Source organism: Ziziphus jujuba, chromosome 1, assembly GCF_031755915.1.
Source record: "Ziziphus jujuba cultivar Dongzao chromosome 1, ASM3175591v1".
Taxonomy (NCBI): domain Eukaryota; kingdom Viridiplantae; phylum Streptophyta; class Magnoliopsida; order Rosales; family Rhamnaceae; genus Ziziphus; species Ziziphus jujuba.
The window spans coordinates 28,651,417-28,678,041 of record NC_083379.1 but is presented as its reverse complement, the minus strand read 5'-3'; the positions used below and the strand labels follow the sequence as shown (position 1 = coordinate 28,678,041).

The window sequence follows — 26,625 nt, the reverse complement described above, 5'->3', positions numbered from 1 at the left end:
AGATCTGTGTATGGATCAGGTGGAAAATCAATTGAAGGTTGAGCAAAGTGCATGGCGGTAGGAGATTGATTCCTTGAAATTCGATGTTTAGTAGAATTCTATAATGGAGAAGCATTTGGAGTTCCTGACCAATCGTTTCATTCAATATTTCCTATGGATTCTTCGTCAAACCCAACCCCACCAACTGTAGAATGTACTCCGCCACAAAAACTTAACCTTCCCTGCTTCAATCGAGACAATCCATGCAGTTGGCTTCTGAGAGCAAATCATTATCTCAACATCAATGGGATGTCGAGGGGGAGAGTTTAATTGCTGTTCCTGTGTGCTAAGAGGGTCATGCTTTAGCATGGTATAAACGGGAGCAATGATGGCAGCCGTTTCAGAATTGAATGGAATTTCAAAATATTTTTCTGGATCTCTCTCAATATGTCAGGACTCATTGGTGAATGAGTATATTCATCATTTTGTCTTGTTAACAGCTGCGTCGATGAATATAAGTGATGAGACTTTGGAATATGCCATTGTTAATGGGTTGAAGGTGGAAATACTAGCCGAGGTGATGGTAATGGAGTTTAATGGGCTTGACACCATGATGAAAGCAATCCAACTTACCAAGAAGAAATTGATTATGCCCAAATCTAGTCGCAATCAAAATTCCTCGTTTTGGTTTAGTAGAAATATGACACCATTAATTCCTCAGCCTTTTAATTCATTCAAATATACTTTATCTCCTCCATCATTTCCATCATCATTACAATGTGCTCTAACTTTTCCACCCAAAACTCCTTCTACAATAGTCACAATCACTTTCTGTTGCCTCACTCAATTTGAAATTCAAGCACATCATGAAAAACTGCGATGTTATCGCTGTGATGAGAAGTAGATCATTGAACATCATTATAAACAGAAGAAGCTCCAAGTCCTATTAGTTTAGGACATGGAGCATATAGAGGAAGCTTTGGTTGAGAATATAGAAGAGGCCGTTGGTAAAGGGATTGAACTGAGGGTCATGGCTGAGCTCTCCATTGTTTCAATTATGGGTTTAGCTGAGTCTCACACAATGCGATTGAAGGGGCGTAAGGAGAAATAGGTAATTGCTTAAATCGACTATAAAGGCACACATAATTTTATTTCTTATGATTTAGTTTAGAAATTGCACCTACAAATTTCCTCCATTGTTGGCTATGGAGTTTCCATGGGCAATTGACTCATTGTATAAAGGGATGACATCTAAAAGGAAGTGGGATTATCTCTACAAAATTTGGAGATGATAGACAACTTTTTACCAATTGATTCAGGAAGAACAATAAGCTAATCTATATGCAATGGTTGGAGTCCCTAGCTGACATGTATGTCAATAGTAGCTGTTAATAATGAAAATTAACATTGGTGGTGTGCCTGCGGTATTGAAAGGAGACATTAGTTTGGAAAAATCTTTGATATCTTTTAAAGATTCAGAAAAATCTTTAATACTTCTTAAAGCTATGATGTAGCCTGTCAGTCGTGGGGGATATGCTTTCCATTTGGAACTCGATAGTACTCCAATGACCACCCCAATTACTGATTTACATCTCACAAAGATTGTTTCCCAACTACTGCAGTGATTTCAGAAACGTTTTGGCCAGCTCTAAGGTCTTTCACCTCATTGCAAAAAAGTCCATGCTATTTCTCTTCGAGATGGAGTAGCACCTATTAGTGTTAGACCATATATACATCCTTAGATACAAAAGAATGAAATTCAAAGGTTGATGGATGAAATTTTGGCAATAAGGATCATAAAACCAAGCTCTAGGCCATTCTCCAGCTCAATTTTGTTGCTTAAAAAAAGATGGCAGATGGCTTCTTTTTGCAAATTACCATGTCTTGAATAGGGAAACAGTACCAAATAAGTTTCCCATTTCAGTAATCAAAGCGTTATTGGATGAATTACATGGCACGCATTGGTTTTCGAAGCTAGACTTATGTTCAAGTTATCACTAGATTCACATGATATCGAAAGATATGCCCAAAAAACCTTCCATACGCACAAAGGGAATTATGAATTCTTAGTAATGCTATTCAGTTGTACCAATGCTTATAAATAATGTTTTTAAGTTACGCCTTTTAAAGTTTATTTTGTATTTTTTGATGATATACTGGCACATAGTTGGACCTTGGAGAAGCATACTAGACATTTAGAGATAGTTTTACAGCTCCTAATCACACCTTCCTTATTTGTCAACCCAAAAAAAAAAATAAATAAATAAAAATGCTTTCCTTTGCTCAAAATTCAATTGAATATCTTGGTCATATAGTGTCCCAAGAAGGAGTGCCAACTGATCCCTCAAAAATTTTGACTATGATAACATGGACGGTACCTCAGAACATAAGGAAGCTTTATGGGTTTTAAGGGTTAACATGATACTACAGAAAATTTGTGATTGATTATGGAGATATTGCTTGTCCTTTGAACTACATATTTGGGTGGACTGATGAGGCTAAAAAGGCATTCAAGCTTTTGAATTGGGCTATAAGTTTACTACCAATGCTTGCTTTACCAAGTTTTTTCTCAACCATTTGTGGTGGAGATCGATGCTTCAAGACATGGTGTAAGTGTTAGTCTCATCCAAAATCAACTGCATATTGCCTATTTTAGTTAGCATTTATCTTCACAACATTGTTTCAAGTCAGTTTATGAGTGAGAGCTTATGGCTATCATTCTTATAATGATAAACATAGAAGCCATACCTTTTAGGAAAAAAGTCTATGGTTCGAATAGATCAAAGGAGCCTTCGTTATTCTCTAGAGTAACAGATGGTGTCTTCTAACCACCAAAAATGGCTCTTCAAGTTAATGGGCTATGCTTTTGATATACAATATAGATCTATGTTAGAGAATCAGACAAAAGATGCATTGTCCCGAGTACTTTTGCAGCCTTCTTTGTGTATAATGGACAATCGTTTCGCAAAGGTAGGCAGGTACTCACTCATAACTGTCCTTATATTCCTACCTTGCTTCAAGAATATCAAAGTGGAGTGATTGGAGGACACTCAGGGGTACTTAAAACCTTTCATAAATTAGCTACTAATTGGTATTGGATTGAAATAAAATGCTTGGTACAGTAATATGTTTTGAACTAGTTTGTGTGCTGGCAACATAAATCACTCACACTCTGTTCAGCCGGCTTACTTCAACCACTTTCGTTAGTGGATAGAATTTGGAATGATATATCTATGGATTTTATTGAAAGTCTATCTCATTTGGATAGATATGATACAATCTTTATCATGATGGATAGGTTGTTTAAGTATACTCATTTTATAGCATTGCATCACCCATTCTTAGCTTAAGCGGTGTTGCTGCCCTTGTGAAAGAGAAGGTTTGTTTACATGGGTTTCCTAGGACCATCATCTCTGATCGAGATAAAGTATTTCTATGTACTTTTTGAAAGGAGCTTTTCTAATTACAAAGGATAACACTCTCTTAAAGCATTGGTTACCATTCACAAATGGATGGACAAATAAAGATGGTAAATCATTGCCTTAAAATTAGGGATATGGTAAAAAAAAAAAAAAAAAAATGGAACAACCCGAACCTGTGGGGCACTAACCTTAACAGGGCAGGGAATCCCCGTTTAAAGAGGATATTGGGGCTGAGATGGGGAAAAACAATGTGCCCTGAATTGGGGTCGGGGAGCGGACTCCCCACTCTAGTGTATATATATATATATATATATATATAAAATTTTGCTTCAACCACAATATATAGAAAAGGACAAGAATTGAAAACTCTGCCCCACCTCATCCTGTTACCATCCCTACTTGAAATGTAACCATAATACTTTACTAGCATTCAACCCAAGCAGTGGTTCAATGGCTTCCTCGGAATAAGTTTTGGTATAACACAAACTTTCATACTTCTACTCATACAATACCTTTCAAGGCTGTGTATGACAGAGATCTGCCTCCCTTAGTATGCTTTGAACATGGTAGCACTGCTAATGCAGTGGTAGAATAACAAATGTTGGACCGTGAAGCTACATCTGAGGAGTTTAGGGTACAATTACAATGGGCACAACAATGCATGGTCAAGAAAGTTAATATAGGCCAACATGAGTTGCATTTTGAGGTTGGAGATTAGGTTTGTCTCAAGCTTTGTTAGTTGTGAGCGCCTTGCCTTTTATGGTTGTGGAAATTCTATTTTTAGAAGGTGGAACCTCATCATTTGTTAGGAGTTTGCTCGTCCACAATTAGCTGTGTATCTTCATTGCAAGTACTCATCCAATAGAAAGGACTACCCGACTTTGAAGCTACCTGGGAGGATTTTGAAATTATGTCTCACCAATTTCCATCCTTTCACCTTGAAAGACAAGATGAAATCTTGGGCGGGGAGTATTGATAAGCCTCCAATACCGTTTACTCATGCTAAGAGAGGTAAATAAAGTGAATTTGGCCTAAGTGACTTGGCTGTCACCATACTTGTTTATTAGGCGCTGAGTTATAGGTGGATTGAGTAATTATTGTATGGGGAGGGAATATTTAGGGGGCATCAATTAGAATTATTTTGGGAAATGGTACTTGTGCAAAAGTGTGTCGAAGTATAAGGTAGAGAATTGTAAGAGGGAAATTGATCTGTGTGTGAGAAAACCAAGTTCACAAATTCCTCGAAACTTACTGCATTTTCTATTCAATTCAATAAACAGTTCTCATTGCTAGAGTTTCTATACCTGTCAACATCAGTCCTCGTGTTCTGTTCTGTCAAATCAATAAAATTATAAGGGACTAACTATATATATATAAAACGTAGAGGTTGAAACTGTTCTTAAACAAATTCAAATATTCAATGATATGATGTTTGCCGCATTTCAATGGATGCCTACTAGAGCAACTTCAACCCATTTGTGAAACTACATTGATAATTAATATTTACACTCTTTAAGCGAAAATGGCATTCTGTCAATACTCCATTGGAGGAAAAATATAAGCCGACCGAGGAATTGTATATAAATGTAATTGTAGTATGGACTGCAAGAACAGCCATATCATAACGAAAGCAATTCTGTAATATTTGACAAGCACCTTTACAACTTAAAAAATTCCCATTTTCATGGGAGACACCAAAAGACAGGATCTTGCGCTTAGAATTTCAGCTAACAAGCCGTATCTTGCCCTTCCTTCGATCACAGCATCTGATCCAATTCCATCTGCCATTTTATCTTCAAGGAAACCAATGAATTCTGGTTTTTTCTTCAGCAACTTGCTTCAACTACATGACAAATTATGAACAGCAACAGTTCATCAACCATTTCACCCAAGCATGCTTACAAACCCGAAATTGAACTTTTTCATCAATAACTAAATTTTGTTTTCTTATTTGGGCAAAATCAATAATTCAAATTGACCATTACCTTCTTCCTCTTCTTCTTCTTACCCTATGAGATCTATGACTCTAAAAATTTTGCCATGAAAACCCACCTTACACAGTAAGTTGTATATTACATTTGCATTTCTCCATTTGAATCACAACAAACGTTGAACAAGGGCATGCCTAAACCTAAAATTTGTATTAGAAAATAAAGAAATAAAAAACTCAGCATCAGTTCAAGCATATACAGGATCTCATTTTTTACATATTTCTTTTTCCATTTCTCCTGAACTTCCGCATCTACATTGAATTTCAATTCTTTGCTCTCTTTGCATTCTCCTTTTAGTTGCATGAATTGTGATACAAAAAAATTACAAGTGGAAAGCATGGAGCCAATAGCTCTTTGCTTCGCAAAGAAGGGTAAAAAATGAAATAGAACTATATAATGCTTAATGAAAGTTATAAAATAAAAAAGAGAAAAACAAGTAGACTAAAACTCAATTTACAATAGAACCGAAGAGACGCCATCACTATCTCTCTGCTAAATTGGAAAACCGTGACTTGTTCGCAGTGGCTAATCAGGGTTATATAGGTGCCTCGAATGCCAAAAGTGGTTGCTCACCCCACCCAAAGCTTGTTTTGTCTGTAAGAGATGCGTCCTAAGGCTGTATTCCTCTACCTGCTCATTACCAAACAGAAATCAAACACCAAAGAAATAGAGTTTACAGGTAGTACAAAAAAGCAACATAAATGGTGACAACAAAATACAGCTTCATCGCCTTACCTGCATAGCTGCTGTTGAAGCCAACAGTGCTTCACATTCATCAAGCATCCCTTTCTCCTGTGCTGCTACAATAGCAAGTTCCGAAACCAAACTGTTCATGCCCTCCGCCTATAAAAAATAATAATAGATTTATGCCAAGCTTAATCATCACTTGCAAAATTGGATTTGGTGAGAAAACATCATAGTTGACAAAAAAAAAAAAAGAAAAAAGGCCTCAAACTTCCAACAGAATGTTCTCTCCAAGCAAAAAGTGGGCATACAACAAGAAATGACAATCAGAACATGTTAATGTAACAGTCTAGATTTATATAAGCACTGGAGCATTACAGGCCTAAGGACTTGAGTGCACAAAACAACTTCAGTATGCTACCTAAATTTGTCATTTTTGGCAATGAAATTTAACCAAAATTATACCGACTACCTTCTTTTAACTATAATTTATATGACCTATGCTACCAAAATGGGAATTTCAAACTTCAATATCTATCTTTGAAAGAACTTATTATAAGAATAAGACTTGTGAACAATAGCCTGTCACTCTTATAGAACATCTCATTTATAAGGAAATTTATTTCTAACAACTCTTCCCCAACCATATATACCATTAATGGAAGACAAGAAATCAAGAATCCCCTTTTAGTAAGATGCACCCGTACTGATGACAGGAGTCTTTTTCTATTCTCATAGGCATCTCATATACAGAAATCCCTTCAAAAGCCTTCCCAGCAATATGAACGACAAGAAACCAACAATGACCTTTTACAGTGCTATGTCCTTGCTAATGCCATTGTCATTAACACAAGTATTCTATAAATCACATATAAGTAATGGACAGAAATATATGAAACATGACACTACATGATCAACTGTTAGCACCATGGATTGGCTTCACAAATGCAGAAAATTTGATGATCAGCAACAGGTTAAAATCTTAGAGTAAGGTTTTTCCTTCATAATACTCAAATATTGGCAATAAGATAACTAATATTGACAACTTATAAGCATTGAATTACATCCATTACAGAAGGAAATCAACTTAACCAAGGTGGTAAAAGTTAAATAAATACCATTCATAATACATTCATCATAATTAATTGAGGGAAAAAAAAAAAAAAAAAAAAAAAACCTACTTATAATTGAATAAAATTCCTCATATGAGATAACCAGCTGAAAAAATAAAATGAGTAATCTACGGATCTCACCCTTGGGAGCAAAGAGCAAATGGAGGATGCCATCGCCTGCATCACATCAACAGCTGAGCAGATAGCAACCTTCAAAGAATCAATATCTGCCTGTAAAAGTGAAAGTGTTAAGGTGAGCCAAGACTTCTTCTCAAAATGAAATAAATGAATGATCTTATACAATATAACCTACCCTTGCCCCTCCAGCAACCGGAAGACGAAGAGTGCTTGCCTCCAAATCTTCAACAGCCCCAGATAAAGATAAGATATGATCTCTTTCATGCACAGCCCAATCATCAAGATAGGCCATCTGAATCAATCATTGTTCACACACAAAGTATTAGAAAAGGCATCTCCTCAACCTGACATGTAATAGGCTTCTATATATTCAGACAATAACAGATTCAAACAAGAAAAGTTGGTAATTAGTAAGCTACGCCCAAAAATGGCAAATTCTTTGTAAAATGGTGATTGGTTCTATTGGATGATTGATCGATCATGATTAAACTACTATACATGTGTTGGTTTGTTTCTCATTACTAAATTCTCCTTTTCTCTAAGAAAGATGGAAAGCTATCAGAATTTAGTTTCTACTGCTTATCAACATGGCCAACTTAGAGCTATTTCCACAAGTGCATGAGAAGTGAAAATGCAGTAAGCCGCCCAACATGACAAGATAAAGAAACTGAACAGTGACTTAGAGAAGCATAGAGATCAGCAAAAAAAAAAAGCAAGACATACAAGGATTCCTCATATTATAGATACCAATCAAAGATGCTTTCAATCCATCAAAAGTGAGTCAAGTCCTCCTTTGACAACTATCTTAGATGAGTTAACTGCCAAGAGGCTTCAGACTTGTATTTCGTAAACTCCACTAATATTTTACATAGAGACAAGCAACTATAAAAATGCCTTTTTATTCTTTTGAATTTAAGGTATAGAAAAAGAAGCTACATTACCAAACCCACCCACCCCCCCCCCCCCCCCCCCCCCCCAAAAGAAAAAAAGAAAAGAGCAAAAAATGGAACGGAGGATCAGATAACACATCATGAAACTTTATTCAATGCTGTATGTGTGTATCTCTAACAGAGAGTCATATTGCTCGGAAAATGTTCAACTGCTACAATCCAATGTATTATGCAATTGGTAAAACATTAGAAACTAAATGATAACATCATAGTGAAGAAGATGCATTACTTGATCATTTAACACTGAGTTCAGCTTAAGCTCAAGCTTCAACTGCTGAAGATTGATCCTTTTCCTAATTACCGAGTCCCACAAACTTAGTGTAGCATTCCAAACGTTGTATAGAGTTCTCTGCACCCATTTTTGATAAAATAGTTAACATTAGCACTAAAGTAGGCGTATAAGAATACAAATTCTTGATGAATGAATTGCATGTCACACTAGAAGATAAAAGAGCTTAACCTTATTGCGCAATAAGTAAAACATTATATCATCATCATTGAACACATAGTCTTCTACACAAAATTGGACACATGCAATAATCCAACAATTCTTTTGTTATTAGAATCTTCACTACCATTATGAATTACTAGACAAGGGCTAAAACATTCATTTACAGCATCTTAAAAGCAAAGGAATAATTAAGGACTGCCAAAACCTAACTGTATGAGCCATATGAACAGAAGGACCAAATGTGCTTAATGTGTGCCTGTGTATGCAAGTCAACAGCATCTCCTTTACTGAACGCAGTTAATAGTTCATGCCAACAAACATGATGCCACTACAAGACTATAAGACGATTGAATAAATAAATATGCACACTGAAACGTATGCCAAAAATTTGCTAGTTTCACAGAGCCGAAAGTTCTACCTCTGCAGTTACTTTCTGAACATAAAGTACAGCCTCTGCCTGGGCATTAGCAAATCGCCACTGCAAATATCTGTTATATAGCAACCGCAGCTGATGAGCATCTTCAATGTAGCCTGTACCCTTTTTACCTTTTTTAAAATCGGCAATAAAACTAAGCACAGAGTTCGAATTGCTAGATTGACTAGAAGAGGTAGATGGCCTTGGTCGAGATGGACTAACTCCTCTAGAAGGAGGAGTAGATGGTCTTGATCGAGATGGACTAACACCTCTTGAAACAGGGGATGACACACTTGAGGTCTTAATAGGTGAGGGATGACGTAATCCGGTGGAAGGAATAGATTGATGAGATCTGACAGCAGAAGTTGTACATGCTAATCTATCTGGTACACCTGTTGAAATAAGCTTGTGAGGTCCAGACGCATGCAGTGAATTATCAACTGAGTTGGTCCCAAACCCTGCTCTACCGCCATCTTCAAGTGACAATAGCCTTGAGGAGTCGCTAAGAGTTTTTTGTAAAGGTTTAACCATGACATCAGAAGTTGACAATCTCCGCAAAGAAGACAAGCCAGTTCCTGTTACTGGTGTAGCAAGATTTCTAACTGTCTTATCAACACAATCCATACTTCTAGTTAAAGCATTGGAAGATACCTTTCCACCTATTCTACTTGGCCACCGATGCTGATCTATCAATCGAGTATGTAACCCATCAACCGGTTTAGAATTCTCCGACTGATCGGGTGCATTTTTCCCTTTAAGAGGGCTTCTCTTTCTCTCCGGTGTGGGCTTTCGTGTAACAGTAGGTGTTTCAACCTGCTTATGTGCCACATTCGAAGACGGCCGCAAAGTGCGATCAGACAAGGCATTGCTAACTGGTTTTTCCTTCTTGCTGACGGGAATAGAAATGGTATCCGACTGGAAGGAAACACTCAAACTACGCATAGTGGAAGGCCATAAACTGTCTGGCAGCCTACCGGTGGATGTCCTTCTGGACGTTAAATTAATATCTACAGATGAGTCTTGAACCGGAGTGGATGGACTTTGTGGGGAAGGGGGCGTGGAAGGCCGCTTCCTGTCCACAGATTGAGCTCTTTTTGGAGCCGAGTGAGAGGAAGTAGGTACCGTTCTTGTGAGGTTTGGAGATGGGCAACGCCGAGGACTGGGCGGCGTTGACGGCGTAGCCCGTGAAGGTGACATGTACCTAGAACTAACTTCCCTCGTTCGAGGGCGGCGCGTGGTGAGTGCATTGTTCTTTTCCGCGGGAACCAACGGTGGTCTTGGGGTCTCCACTGCTGTATGCTTCCTAAATGCTCTCTCTGATCCAATTACATCCATCCACAACTATACAAATTACACAACATTGATAGACTCATTCATATCATCAAAACCGCATCTGATGCCAGCCTTGGCTTTCATGTATCACACATTCAAATGGAATTAAACCCAGCTACTCTAAAATAAGATCCTTTTCTCTGCAATTAATCTGCCACAAAATGCACAAGCACAAAACAGAAAAAGTAAGATGCAACTGAGCTGTGGAAAAAGCAAAGAATAAACGCCTAAAAAGGAGAAGGGAAAAAACGAAAAAGCGTACATCTTTACAGAGACCCAGATCTGACTGAATATGAATTTCAGGATTACAACGAATAAACTCAAACGGGTATTGTTTTTTCATCAAGAAAAGCCCAAATCCAAGCAGATCAGGCGGTGCAAATGAGGTCAAGGAAGGGCTAACCAACATCTGGTAAAGGGAAACAAAAAAAAAAAAAAAAAAAAAAAAAGAATACAGTGCAGCTTAGGGGTCACAGAGAATTGCGGAAAATGCCACAACGTGCATAAACAGTTACCACCATTAGAGGCTGGTTTTGGTTATCATAAACTGCATTACAGGGAAAAGGGTCCCCTCAGTAATTGGGGGAGACTGGCAAGAGTGGACTGGGATGAAGGGTGTATAGGAGAAGTGCAGGAAGAGGTGCGTAGGATAAAAGGATTCTTTTATTTGTTTCATTTTCCCTTTTTTTTTTTTTATTTGGCTCCCTTTTGTCCTTCTCACGGGAGTGCCATGGTCGGCTGGGCTGGAAATGGGTTTTACTCTAAAACACAAACCCCACTCACTCTGTCCCCTGTTTCATCTTCTCTTTCAAACTCTTTTCTTTTTTCTTTTTTTCTTTTTTTCATCAAAGGGAAGTCAATGAAAGTGAATCCAAAAACTTCACAAAAACAAGCTCTGTCTCCAACAGTCCAACTTGCTTAGAAACAAACATATGTCTAATATTGGGATCAAACTGCTGTACATTTACTTAGCTGTTCATAAATCTCTAGTTTTTTCTTTTCTTACCACTTCATCCACAGAATTAAATAATATATAAAACATTTTTTAAAAAAAAAAAAACATTTTACCTTAAATCTGTGTATTTTGTTTGTATGCATAATATTTAACTCCCCTAATAATTAGAAGATTGAAATTGCAGGTGCTGACGTTGTTTTTTTGGTGAATAGGTGCTGATGTTGTTGTTTCTGAGTGGAATCGAAATAGACATGGAGGTCCACGTGGAAAGGAGATCATTGTCCATCCCCATGAATTTTTTCAGTGTGAAAATGTACATGCAAATTCACCACAAACAAAAATAAAAATAAATTTGAATAAAATACACATAAAACAATAATTCAGAGACATCGTTACGTGGAGAATTCTAATAAAAATAACATTTCTGATTTGACCATCTACGAATCCACTTTCCAAGATTTAGGAACGAAAATCGATAAAGCAGAGAACTTTTGTTTATTTTTAATCGGAAGAGAAAATTAAGAATTTTCCATAACCTAATTGTCCGCATTTGACAGACCTGTGTCCCTTCAATTGTAGACATGCTCAGTTTTTCACTGTTCATGTAATCTCAATCTCTCACTCTCTCTCTCTCTCTACAGCCAACTTTCAGAACACAAAAAAACAGAAAGAAAGAGAGAGTTCATTGAATCTCAAAAACAGAGGGGAAAAGAATAAATTTCCCAAAACAAGAAAAGCAAATATATATCCATTTTGGGTTGAATAACATATGGAAAAAATCCAAAAACAAATTTACTAATTCTTAGTTGAATTAAACATGCTTATCAAAGAAGTAATTTCCCTTTACTTAATAAAAGAATTAATTTAAAATAGAAAGCCAATCAAAACTAACAAAAGTCAGACTTCAAAAAAAAAAAGCGAAGAGTGAAAACCTTACCTTCGAATCAATCAGGTACTATACCAAAATTTTCTTCTTTTTTTTTTTTTTAATTATTTTTCCTTTTTTTCTGTTCGAACTGGGAATTCAAACACTTCCAAGCCGTCCAAATAGCGCAATCACTGAAAATCCTAAAATTTTGCGCTCCTTCTTCGATGACGCCAAAAACACAAAAAGGATACGATTTCGATTTCGATTTCAACCTATTTCAAAAAAAAAAAAAAAAAAATCCAAATCGAAACGGAAAAGCGGTGGTGGTGGTGGTTCAGAGAGATCGCCGGAGAAGAAGGGGTTGCCGGAACGGTAATCGGAAAGTCAAATTCTTCCGGGGGAAAGGTCTTCGTTTGAAGCGGAGAAAGAGAGGGAGAAAGAGGAAGAAACAGAGGGAGGAGGAAAACGGTGCGGCTGAGAAGAAGAAAATAAATAAAAATATAATATAATTAAATAAATAAAAATAAAATATAAATTAGAATAATAAAGGGTTTGCGAAAAGAGTTATTTATATATTAAAAAAAAATTGAAAAAGAAACGGTTTCAGTTGGGGATTACGAAATGAACGTTGTTTTCGCGCCACCTAATTTAATAAGATTTTTATTCTATCAAATAAATATTTTTTTAATGCCAAAAAAAAAAAAAGAAAAAAGCAGCAAAGTGGGGACTAAATAGAATGGAAATTGCCTTTTAGTTTAATAAATGCAATTTGAAAATGCTAATTTTATTTACTTTAACTACAAAATAAATTAATATAATAAAATATTTGGTATATAAACTTTAATAATTTTTTTTTTTTGGAGATTTTTTTTTTTTTTGGAGATAAACGTGCATAAGTTGAACGAGTCAGTCTAATATGACTCTAATATATATATATATATATATTTGATAAAGAAAATATGACTATGATATTATTGAATAAATATAAAATTAATAGCCATATGTATCTATAGGTATGAAAATCTACATTTTACCGAGCCTTATAATTTAATAATTTTCTTTATTTTATTTATATCTACTCAGGGAGTATTCATTAACAATTAGTGCTAGGAAAGGTTTTGGAATATATGTGTAACGTGTCCCTAATCCTGGATTAATATGGTGAGCTACATTACCCCAAAAATATAAAATAAATAAAAAGGCAACCGTTGGGCTCCCTAAAGAAGAGAAGAATAAAAAATTGCCAAAAATGTGCAGCTTAACTTTTGAAGTGTATGTATATATATATATATATATAAAATGTGAGAAAATCACAAAATAACTCATCCCCCATCATATTAATTAAATTTAAGATTTTATAAGATATATAAAACTTTTTATTTTTATTTTATGGAAGATATATATACATATTGATAGATCAAACTTGAGGTAATTACTGCTTACCTCCATGACACATGCTATCTCTCTTTATCGTCATCAAATATATATATATATATATATATATCAAGGGCAAATTATGAATATTAAAGTGGTATGGAGCCATTGGCTGGCTATCGTGCAGGGGATATGTATAAACGTGCGAATCTTATAAAATTTGTTTTATACCAAATAGGTGATGCACCATTACCACTCTTGGAAATTAAATTTAAACAATTTCTTTTTCTTTGACAACAAATATAAACAATTTAAAGAAGGATAAAGCTTACAAAATCCTTGAATAATTCAATATTTAATTACTTCTTCATATGATAAGAATCTAGAATGTTTGTCAATTACCTCCTCGCCTTATGCTTTATCTTCTTCTTATGGCATAAATATCTAATTTAAAACAATAATGTTATGGCTATCAAAAAGTTTGCCAAATAATTTACTAAATAATTTGATAGTATTATTTTGTTAATTTAGATATTTGGTTATACTTATTCTTTAAATTGTTTACTCATTAATAAATAGGTTTCTTAACCAATAGGATAATTACATATTATTTTTTCTATATCATTTAATAAACTATTTGATAAACTTTTTAGTATCTATTACGGCTGAATTTAAAAAAAAAAAAGATTAATTATGCTTTAGTTTTTTCTACTTTCAAACTTTTACAATTTATATTTTCAATTTTTAAAAATAATGATTTATTTATAATTTTTTCAATTTATTATAGATTTAATCGAATCATAATGGCCAAATAAATTGGTAATAGGAACCTTTTTTTTTTTTCTCTTACAAATTATGTTACAAATCCTTAGTCAAAATTACCAAATAAAAAATTGGATCAATCAATAACATATTAAAAAATTATAAATTTAAGTCGTTATATTAAAAGTTCGAAAATTTAAATTGTAAAAATCTCTATAAATTAAAAATATCAAAATAAAATTAACCTATGAAAATAATTATAGAAAAGTAGACAAATAAAATATCACCCACGTACAAATAATTTTTTTTGGCCCTCATCCATCATTTCAGTTTGGAAACAGATTTGTATAAACTAGCTATGAAATCTTTTAAGGATATTTATGTGCCTTTTTTTGGTAAGATATTTATGTGCTTTATACCTATGGATATACCAGGAAAAGTAGCGTTTTCTAGAATTGAAAATACCGATGTTTACTTATTTATTTTCTCTCTTACTTATATATATATATATATATATATAATTAATGTTATTGTTTTTAAACAACAAATCTAATTTTTGAAAATGTTTTCAACTAAAAATTAAATAACAAAATCCAATTAAATTAATCAATGTTAACACGTTTAGCAAAATGTTCAAACCAAAGTTCAGATGAATAAATCATGATCAGGAAAGCTAAGTTACAGCTCAGGTTGACCCCAGTACCTAGAGAGATAAAAAAAATTTGATTAGTGTTTAAGCCATGTATGAAAATATGCTTTTATTTGGCATTATCAATCTTGACCCCCTAAACAAGGCAAAAATTTAATTGTCTTTTGGGTAAACAACAAAGCAAAGGCTTGGCATCACCGGGACACCTTCTTTTTTTTCCATCATGCATTCAATGAAAAAAATTCTTTTTCTCTACCCTGAAGCAATTCTATCTCTTGTCTTTTTCTTGATGTCCAAACATATGTGCAAGTGATTTTGTGAAAAAATTGATGTCTTATGACACACTAAAAAGAAAAAAAAAATAATAATAATACTATAAGAGTAATATTTAATTAGAAAAACAAATGGTATATATTTCACCTAATCACCTTTATTTAATTTATTTATTTTTTGGTGAATAATCACCTTTATTGTAAAAAGGTCAAAACGATGAAAGATATATATATATATATATATATTTATTTATTTATTTATTTTTCCTTTTTTTGGAAAAAAAAAATGTTGCATGTTGTGATCAATGAATAGTAAGGTAAGTAGAATACAATTGACTAGCTAGCCATCACAGACTGGACAACAAGGTTAATCTTAATGAAGTGTTTACGGTTTTTATTTAATGGGAAAATAGAATTCATCAATAACATCTAAAAAATACTATACGGACAACTAAAAAGGCGAAAAAGATAATATAAAAAGAATAGAACAGAAGAAGGAAAGAGGGTTTGAACACAATTGTAAGTAAAAGTTATTGCTTTCTTTAAAAAAAAGAAAAATGATATTGAGGGTGAGAGATTTTGAACATGGCAACTTTTTATATAAAATAGTGAATTACATTATTATTTAAAATTTATTACTACTTACTTTAATTTTATTAACAATAATGAAAATACTTACTAGAATTTGGACAATATTAATACATTATTCTATGATTAAAAATTGTAAGGAGTCATTACTCAAAAAAATGTCTACCAAAATAGTTTATAGATTTAATATTTTTGCATTTTACTTCTTGTAGTATTAAACTACCATTAACACCCTTTTAAAGTTTGTAAATAATGCATCATTAGTTTAAAACCTTCACAATACATGGCTTTTAGCTGATAAAGTATATGTATATTGCACATGAAGAGATTCTCTTAAGCAATAGCATAAGCAAGGGTGGGCTAGAAGTATACTAGGGGAACTATGGTTTCAAGCAATTACTTGCACTTTACAAAAATTAAAAATATAATTAACAATATTATAATTAATAATATAGTAATACAAAAAGAATTGTTGATTTATTAAGCTTTATAACAATTTTGTACATTAAAAGAAAGTTCATTTTTAGATTGCTCTTATTTAAACGTTGACCATAAGAAAAACAAATAATGTTGTTATAAAATGTATCTAGCTAGCAAAATGGAATATACACCCACAAAATTAAAGTTTAAAAGCAAAAGAAGAATAAAATCAAAAAACTAAACTGATAAAAAAAAAAAAAGAATCTAAAACAAATTAATAAGTTCAAACTGATTAAGTGTCAAAATTCTAGCTAACTAAAGTAAGTATTAAGCATGGCACACAAATTCGCACATTCCTTCATGATAATTTCATTAATTTCATCAAAATCTCCCTCATCAGGTCAATCTTTTTAAGGGTTGAGATTTTTAATGATATATTTGGAGCTTACATGAGTTTTAACTATGTTTGCTTTATTTTCCTAAAGGTTTTAGTTTTTTGCTAAACTCATATAAATTCTAATTATATTTTTAAATTTTAAATCTCAAAACAATTTAAGAGGAAAGTTCAAAAAATCGATATTAATGAAAATATCGAGAGTTTAAAATACGAAAATTTTCATGAAAATATCGGAAAATATCGAATATCGATAAAAAAATGATAGAAATATGTTTTAAAAAATAAAAATTTTTATTGAAACTTTATAATTAACTTATTTAATCTATCAATTATCAAATTGATTATAAAACTTGCTAAAATATTGAATGTATGTTATATTGTTCTTAGTAAATTGATTTATAATAAATGTTAATGACCATAAATAAATTATTATTAATAAAAGTATATCAAAAAATACATATATGATAAAATTATTTATTAATTGAATATATAAAATGATTATTACAATTATATTGCGTTGAAAAATGCCATCTCAATACCACATAGAATTTCTGAATGGTTGAAAATCATCGATTTCTTCCTCGTTTTGATTTTGAAATGTAAAATATAAAAAGTAGTCATGAAAAGATGTATCTTCCTAATAATTTTGCATATAATTATTAATATGCCAACCATATGAATCTTGCATTATTGGTTGACTATATGCATAACTACTATTCTTTGATGATTAAGTTTGAGATAGTACCCATGAGTTCCTACTTGATGACATTTCATAAATGTCCATTGAATAAGGATTATGAAAATGACTTCCAACTCTCATTAATCCAAAATTCATAAAAATCGAATCCTCTTCTTGTTGTGACATCTCCATGTATATGTTTAATTATCTATTTACCCATATTTGTAAAACAGATATTCCCGGTAATAAGATTTTCCAGATTCAAAAATATAATCCACAACCTTTGTATTTTTGCTTTATCGATATTGTATACTTATTAATGTTATTCAATTCAATGCATTTTATTTTGCTTATATCACTAAATGTTTAATAAGCAATTAAATGGTAAAAAAATTATCAATGAAGTTAATTTGACAAATTTGTTTTACTAAATATCAATAATATTTATGAATTTTTTTAAAAAATTAAAAAATTTCATGGATATTTTTGAAATTTCTAAAATTTCCATGAAAATTATAGATTTTTAACCAAATTGTTAAAGATTTAATGTGGATATTCCATGGAAATTATTAATGTAGATATTTTTACAGAAATTTCCATAGAAATTTTCACGAAATTTCAGAAATTTCAATGGATATTATAAAAATTTTATCCATTTCCATTTAAAATCTATATTTTATTTTGACCCCTTAAAAAAATAGAAATTTTGAAAAAATTTTAGATATTTTAAACCATGTTCAAGGGCTAATTCTATTAGAACGTTTTGATAGAGATTGATTGTAAGCATGAATACTTTCATTTACTACATAATTATATTATAACGATATGAATTAATATACAAAATTTAAATCAATGAAACAAATATCGCTGAGAGAGGCGATAAGTCGACGACAATATCGGGTGTCGGAGGTCATTGATACCGATAGAGGGGAAAAAGTTTTTGTCACCAGTGTCGGAGAAATGTCGTCGGAGTAGAAGGATGTTGCCTGAATCGTCGAATATCGGAGAGAGTTTTGGATTTAGGGTGGAAAATGGTGGAAAACGAAGTGGAGAAGCCGGTTGTCGGCGGAATTATCAGTGGAAATCTCGACCGACCCTCTCTCATGATTTGATTTGGTGTGTGTGTGTGTGTGTGTGTGTGGGTGTATGTGTTTGTGTGGGAGAGGAGCTGTCCAAATAGGTGAAGAAGAAGTAGAAAAAAAAAAAGGAAAAAAGAAAAAGAAAAAGAAAGAGAACGAGTGGGAGAGAGATGCCATCGGAGAGAGAGAAGAGAGAGAAAGAGAGGGAGGAAGAAGACGAAAGGATAAGAAAGAAATCTTTCTTCCCACATGGGGGGAAAAGGATAAAGAAAGAAAAAAATATAAAATAATAATATGATAATATTATATTGTATAAGGGATGATGCATGGTTTTTTATATTGTAGCATGTCAATACACATCTTTTATCTTTTGTTTTTTTTAATCTTTTTGTCTTAGTTTTTAATTTGATTTTATCTATTCAAAAATAAATAAATAACACTGTTAGCTTTTCTATTGTATAATATATAGGATTTTAATATATATGCTTAATTGGATGAGTATTTTATTGTTATTGTATTTTAATTATTGTATTTTTATATTATTATACTATATTAATTATCTCATATATCAAAATTTGTATTGTAAATTAAAAATTTACAATTTCTGTAATCTTATCGATATTTCCATCGATATCGACATTTTCATCAATATTTCTACAAATTTATACCTTTGATATTTTCATCGACATCGATATTTTCTTCATTGATTTAAATGGATAGAAATAAAAAGATCCAATGAGCAAGAAGTTTAATTATATTTTAAAAAAAAAATGAAAAACTTTTGCCCCCTGATATATAATAAAGAAATGCTAGTTACACTGCATAAGATTCTTTTTGCAATCCCATAGATTTTGAATTTCTGAAATGCCCTTACTTATTATGTATGCAATATTACGAGCAACAAAATATGTTATCCTCGTTAGAGAGCTTCTTAATAAGCTTATTTCATAATTGTTTTGTAATGTACAAGTTTTAAATAGATTAATTGACTATGTTATTAATGAAAGCTTATTTGAGATAATTGTAATTTTTTTTTGAGAGATCTAGTTTAGATTCCATTCTTTTAGTTTTTTAAAACATTACTTCCTCTAATCTTTTTGGAAGTTGTTAGCTTGTATGCATCTTTTAAGGCTTTTTGTACTTTAAATGGCATTCTAATTCAAAAAATAAATAAATAAAAAAAAATACTATCCCCATGTCATGATCATCTACCCTTGTTCTGCTTTGCCGATTCTATATATATACTCCTCTAAATTTGATACCATGTGAAATATTCGTCAAATCAAGTATTAGATTCCATGTTTCAAGAACAACAAAGTCATTTTTTTTTATTTTTTATTTTTATAAAAATTCAATTCATATTTTGCAATCAAAATTTGGGTTTGCTCACTTTCTCATTTTGCATATGTTTCTGTAATATTATGAAGGAAAAAAGGCCCATTTTTGCTATTTCAAGGTGAGGAAATGGATTAATTCAAGGTTGGGGAGAGAAGATTTTGGGGTTTTATTTTTAGTCCCTTTTTTGCTATTTGAAGAAGAATGAATGGATTTATCCAAGGCTGGGGAGAAGAATGAATGGATTTATTTTTAGTCCCTTTTTGCTACTTGATCTTCTTCCTTCTACTTTTGTTCGCCCTGAGATAATTTACCTTCATGCTTGAGATTCTCTATCGACTTTTAAAATATCCCAACTCAAGGGCAAAACATAAGAATGAATTGTTGTAGAGAAAATCCACATGAAGGAAGAAGGGTAGAAGCAAGATGGTTTCTTTGCTTTTAATTAATTATAGATATTTTAGTCATTTAAATATTTATAAGATTGTACAGAATTTTTTTTTTTTTTTTATATTGTAAAAAGAACTACTCTGTGTAACATGATTCTGCCATTTAGATTAAATGAAAATTTTGTTTTGGTTGGTATAATTTAATAATAATTAAAAAGTTACGATGTGAAAATCTTGGACTAATGGTACATTGCCTACAGACGTTAGAGGATATTAGTGTTAATTTGATTATTCATAAAATACAAAAAATTTGGAACTATAGAAGATATCTATGTAAAAAATTATCAATAATAATAATAAAAAAGAAAAACTCTAATAAGTCATTTATGTACAGCTTCTCAAAAAAAAAAAAAAAGTCATTTATGTACAGACTCCAAAATTAATTATATTACATTTGTATAAAAATCTTCTGATGATAGCATATATAATATATATAACCAATTTTTTATCCGTATTGATCCATTTTTTATAAAAACCTTTTCTATCAACATTAAAATCTTTTCAAAATTTAAAATTTAAAAATATATTATATATTAAAGATTTATTATGCTATGTTAGGATTTTAATTTTTTAATATATTTATATAAAATTTAAATATATATTTAAATTTCAACCATAAAAATAATTTAAAAATTAATAATAAAAATTTTAATGGAAAATCCATGGCTATGCATATTCTTTTAAATGGGAGAATTTTTAAACCAAACTGTTAATCAAATACAACTAAACTATATCTTTGTTGTTTTCTTATTTTTATTTTTTGGTAAATCAAACTAAACTATGTCAGATGATAAAAAAATAAAAAATAAAAATATTGTAAAATATTATTATTAAAAAAAAGAAAGTCTGAAGGTCAAAATTGTTAAGGAAGGCAGGCACAACAGTTTTTGCACCTCGTAATTTGGCTGACGTTAAAAAGTTTCCGTTAATTGAGGAGGCAACAAGCTCTCTAAACGGGATGGCCCAATGAATGTCAGCCACGTCGGATGAAAAAGGTATGTCAAGGAAATTGACCCCAATGATCAAAGTAAGGTGGAGCTATGTGCTAGGACGTGGCTGATTGTGACTGGGAAGGAATAGTATAAAGTGGTGGTGGATCACTGGATTGCACACCTTGTAGAAAATAGTCAAACCTTTTGAAATGCTCAAAGTGTCGATGTTGGAGGATGTTGTTGTCTCTAGTTTTGACTTTTGATTTATGGGTGTTTTGTTAGCCTTTTTTCTTGATTGTTGACCAAACACAGCCTTATTTTCTCCATCTAGTTTCTTAGCCCTTTGGATTTCTCAACCAGCCGCCGAGACTGGGGATTTCAAACGTTCTGAATATTTATTTGTGCGGATAATTGTTATTTAGTATCTTTTACTTTGGGAGAAGTGCATTCTAAACCTTTTTAAACTTTAAAATAATGTTTTCTGACAAAAAAATAAAAAAATAAAAAAATTTAAAACAGTGTAATTTTAGTTTAAACTCGTTGTTGTATCCTTTATATATATATATATATATATATATATTTTTTTATGTTTTAAATACACAATTTTCCAATCATAAATCAAAATAGCTTATCAATTAATTTAACATCATTTGACTTATTCATTAAAATAGATAATAAAATATAAAATTAGAAAGTATAAATTGATATAAATTGTATTTTAACATTGATGAAATGGGATATAATTGTTGTCTATTGATCGTTCTTAGTAGAAAAAAAAAATTTCAATTTGATGAAAATGTAATAAATTGTAACTTGAGTAAATTGCAAATTTTCCAAGCTAAAAGGTGACGAAATACAATTAACCCTTATTTTTCTTTCTCTCTCTCTATATTTCCTTTAATTTCATGTTTACCCTACTAATTTTTCACAAACCTTTTTCCATAGTTTTATTTATTTATTTGCATATACTTTACCCAAATGTTTTTTATTTTTAGCATAAACTTCCCTTTCAATTTGTTTGCCAAAAAAAAAAAAAAAAGAAAAAATCAATTTGAACTTTTACTATTTGCAATATCTCCATCTTAAAAGTATATAATATACAATATGCAATAGGATCAAAATTTATCGGTGTAACAAGAAAATATTTAAAGTATAAAATAGGATCAAAATTTATGGGTGTAACAAGAAAATATTTAAAGTAGTATAGTATATATTTTCATTTAAATAAAAAAGTAATAACTAGAGCTTAAAAATTTAATTTATAAAGACGTATAATCTAAATTTTTTTCATTATAAAATCTAATGAATTGATTATTTCATTTTAGTCTACCAATTAGATATGTTTGAAAGTGTTTTTGAAGCTTTAATAAGTACTTCTAAGAGAAATAAATCATCTGTGATTATGTTTGACAAAAAACTAACAATGATTTTTTTGCCAAAAAATAAACACTAAAAATGCTTTTGAAAAAGGTTGGTGCTTTTTTAAATAAATATTTCAGAAATTAAAAAAAATAGACATTAAATGCATTAATTTAAATATAAAAATACAAAAAATACATTTAAAAGTGTTTTGTAATATATATAATTAAACATTTTACCATTTAATTTATTAAGCATTTATTAACAAAAAGCACTACAAAAATAAATGTTATGAAAAATAAATACTTATAAAAATGCATTTTCAAACATGCCTTTGTTATGCTTTTCCATTTAATTTTTTTTATCCAATATTATAAAATGAAAAAAATTGCAAACAAAGTGAAATATCCACAAGAATTCCAACTGCAAAGGAAGTTTCTAAAAGGAAATGAAATAGAAGAGTAAATGTAATAAAGCTTCAAACTAAGAGGAAATTTGTGAGATTATCCTTCTATTTTTATATTCCGACGATGAAAATTCAAATTGAACTTTGTAGATTTGTCTATGAAGGACTTTTTTTTTTATATACAAATTATTTATTTTGTATCTATTTTTAGAAAGAAAGCCGTGAATTTTAAATTTGGAATTGTAATGACCAACTGTCCATTCGTCCTTTGTTGATAACAATCTACGGTCAAGGTCAATCACCGAGGTGAAGTTGGATCGGTCTCTCATTGTGTGTATCTTTTCGGTTGTTGTGCAAGTGCCCTCTTTGTGTTTATGTTTGGCACTGCCGTGTTTAGATTATCTTTCTAGTTGTTCGGATGGGTTTGTTTACATATAAATTATTCATTTTGTATCTATTTCTAGATATATTCTTATTGTTGTTATTATTATTATTATCATTTAGCAATCAAAAAATTATGAAAACTTAAAATTGAATAAACCATGAACATTTTATTTGTCTAATTATTAGTTTGTGGGTTTACATATTTTAGTATCATAGATACAAAAATATTAAAAAGGGAAATTAAACAATGTAGTACTAATTGTAAAGATTAGTAGATGATTATTATTAGTAATTGACCTTTCAAAACCAAAAATTTGTATATTAAAAAAAAAAGTGAATTTGTAGCATTTTACCAGTAGGGTAATCTTTTAGTTCCACTGCTAAAGATCAATGACACGTATTGATTTTTTTATGATGAGCATTGACTAGCATTTACACTCATATTATGTTTAAAATCTAATTTTCTTCAAGTACTTGTGCCTTTAAATGTTTGAAGAAGATCAGATCCCTACAATAACATGTGGCAGTTGCCTATTATGTAATTGGTTTTTATTTATTTATTTATTATTATTATTATTTATTTATTTATTTTGGTGAATAGCCTACTATAGAATTGTTGCATCATATGTATAAATTCAAAATTATGGGTCATGGATGCGATATCCTTTTATTTGTTACAAACGATATGTCAACATTAGTCTCTTGAATGACTAAATCCATCAAACACTTGGAATTTTTTTTTTTCACTTTAATATAAATTCAAATACTAGTGTTTATATATATTACTTTAGTTACAATCAAACTAGCAAAATAATTTGATATCCAAATTTAATCTGATAAATATTAGTTGTTGTTTATGGACTTATAGTACACACCTGCAACTAATATACATCAAATATAGGCAATTAAATTAATAAAATTAAAGTTAAGTTAGGTATAAAGAAGACCAAAAAGCAAAGTACTTTTCTTTTCCTCCATATTTGATCTAGGTGTAAACAAATGCAAGTTTTTCCCTCAAACATCATTTCTCTCATTGCTTGCAACATCTGTAAGGTCTCTTTCATAATAATATCCATTATTATTTCCATTTTTTTTTTATCAAAATCAACCTACCAAGTCACAAAATGAGTACAATTCTAAATCAGTAATTTTTTAATCATCAAAATCCAAAAAAAGAAAAAAAAAAAAGAAACTATTATTTCACTTGGTGATAGAATAGTAGATAGAATTTCATATTAACCTGTCAATTTTTTCCAAATAGGGTTGGTCCCTTATAAGGGTTGGTCCATATATATAAGGATAAACAAAAAAGACGGGAAAAAAGAAAAAGAAAAATAAAAGAAAGGGAATTAAACATAGTCCTAGTCATAAAGCCAAGATGGAGGTGAGGAAAAGGAGGAATTTAAGGGCAGTTTGCATTGTATGTATACCTTTAGCCGAAAGGTGGAAGGTCCATTTTACAGCTAGAGAATGGAGATAGAGAAGAAGGCAGAGATAGTGAAATTTTGGGTCCCACTGAAATCATTGGAAGCCTCATGCCTTCGATTTTTTTTTTTTTTTTTTTTGATAAAAGAATCCTCATGTCTTCATTGAACATCCTGCTGATCCTGGAGAACATTCACAACAATATAGTATAATAATTACTTAAATATTAAATAGCCCCCACTCCAACTCATTACTACTTTATATCAAACTTTAGTTGAATCTTTTCTTTTTTTTTTCTTTTTGGGTGGTTTACAATACAGGAATAGTTAAAACTTATAATTAACAGTGTGTTTATGGGTGCCTAATAATTTGGAAGGTAAGACTGACTGGAGATGTCAACATGGGCTCCATGTTTGTGCTCGTTTGATAACTTTAATGTTTTTGGATTTTAAATTTTCTTAAAAATTTTATTTTAATTGTGTATAATTGGCTGTGGCTTAAATGGTAGCTACGTTTCTCACCTAACTACAAGCCAAAAGAAACTAGTTACTAGATCAAAAAGATAATAATAAATAAGAAAAAAAAAAGAAAAAAGAAAACCCTAAATTAATAACCATTCTAAACTGTTTATAAAAATAAGGTTTATATTTTGATAAATACAATTTTTTTTTTTTTTGGTCATTGTACAAAATGATTATCATAGTAATCATTTATCATGTATATATCCTTCATCTCTCGAATAAAATATTAAAAAACCAAAAAACCTAAAAATATAAACATTACCAAACCAACTTTTTGTTATCTGATTCTTTCCCTTATGGTTTCTATTACATATTATATATTATAAGACGTTGAGCAAGAAAGTAACTAAAAAGAAATTTTCTATGTTTTTATGAATGACTGCTAGTTCTTCAGTGCTAGTGGAAATATCTCTCACAGAAAGTTTATATTTGAGGATTTTTGTCAAAGACTTAGTGGTAATGTGTCATTGTAAAAAGAGCATGGTTGATAGCAACAGAAGTATGATGGTCAAGAGAGTTTTATCAGAAGTAATAGGCCACCTTCTTTCTTAAAGTTAATTTAAAGCTCTACTTTTTTAGTATTACTTCATCCCTGCTTCCTTTGGGACATTCTCCCCTTTTTCTTTGAGGAAAGTTTCCCTCCAATTCATTTTCATATTAATTATACTTCTATGTCCTCTCTTCATTAACTTTTCATTATAAAATTGAACAAAGGACTTTGCATAGTTGTAATATCCCCACCCCATCTCATTCATTTAATAAATTTTTGTTTTACTGTTTATCCCCCAAAAAAAAAAAAAAAAAAAAACTTATTTTTTATGTTTGTCATTTCACCTTTTAGAGTTGATCTATGCCCTAGTTTTGTGTTTTCATTAGTCTCTTACACCAGAATAAAGCTCTTCCATGCTATGAAAAAATTAGTGTTTCTTGCATTACAATTGAAAGAGCAATATATGCTTATTAAAAGAAAGGTTTCTATCTATATTACATCTATTGGAACATGGAGAAAGTTATTTTCTAGGGGAAAAAAGATTAAGAACAAAATGAAGGGCTCTATGGGCCTAAAATTTCATATATGTATTTAGAAATTATCCTCTTATTTATTATTTTTTTTTTCTTTTGTTTGAACTACAATGGTAGAGGCACCACATGAGTAAATTGTACTACGTACCAAAGTATTCCTTTTCTTATCTGAAGCTAGCTTGGAAGAAAATACTTATAGTCTAGTTAGCTCCAAAATATTCATTTTGTTTTCATGTCTTCAGCAAGAAATGGACAAAACCCTGCTTAGGGTAAA

The 26,625-nt window shown here is 31.0% G+C and overlaps 1 protein-coding gene across 7 annotated transcripts; it reads right to left on the bottom strand.

The window, feature by feature from the left end:
* Window positions 1–5,574: 5,574 nt before the first annotated feature.
* LOC107426565 (AUGMIN subunit 8) lies at window positions 5,575–12,806 on the bottom strand. 7 transcript variants are annotated; one of them, XM_016036784.4, is made up of 9 exons: window positions 12,367–12,806; window positions 11,543–11,659; window positions 10,737–10,883; window positions 9,146–10,625; window positions 8,506–8,625; window positions 7,502–7,618; window positions 7,330–7,419; window positions 6,128–6,235; window positions 5,575–6,022 (listed from the first exon to the last, which is right to left on the bottom strand). In XM_016036784.4, exons 4-9 carry the CDS (start codon window positions 10,475–10,477, stop codon window positions 5,918–5,920), a joined length of 1,872 nt encoding a protein of 623 aa, XP_015892270.1. In that variant the 5' UTR covers window positions 10,478–10,625; window positions 10,737–10,883; window positions 11,543–11,659; window positions 12,367–12,806; the 3' UTR covers window positions 5,575–5,917. The 7 variants fall into 7 exon arrangements, with proteins under 7 accessions (XP_015892270.1, XP_015892278.1, XP_048337007.1 ...); XM_016036792.4 differs by lacking the exon at window positions 10,737–10,883; XM_048481050.2 differs by lacking the exon at window positions 12,367–12,806 and having other exon boundaries at window positions 11,543–12,347.
* Between the last annotated feature and the right edge of the window lie 13,819 nt (window positions 12,807–26,625).

Bases quoted from the DNA above. Each gene is read 5' to 3' on its own strand.
- LOC107426565 (XM_016036784.4), bottom strand. From the start codon at position 10,477: ATGGATGTAATTGGATCAGAGAGAGCATTTAGGAAGCATACAGCAGTG. The intron at 7,619-8,505 runs GTAATGCATCTT...TGATTGATTCAG, and splicing joins ACTCAGTGTTAAATGATCAA to ATGGCCTATCTTGATGATTG. The intron at 6,236-7,329 runs GTGAGATCCGTA...TATTTTTTATAG, and splicing joins TTTGCTCTTTGCTCCCAAGG to GCGGAGGGCATGAACAGTTT.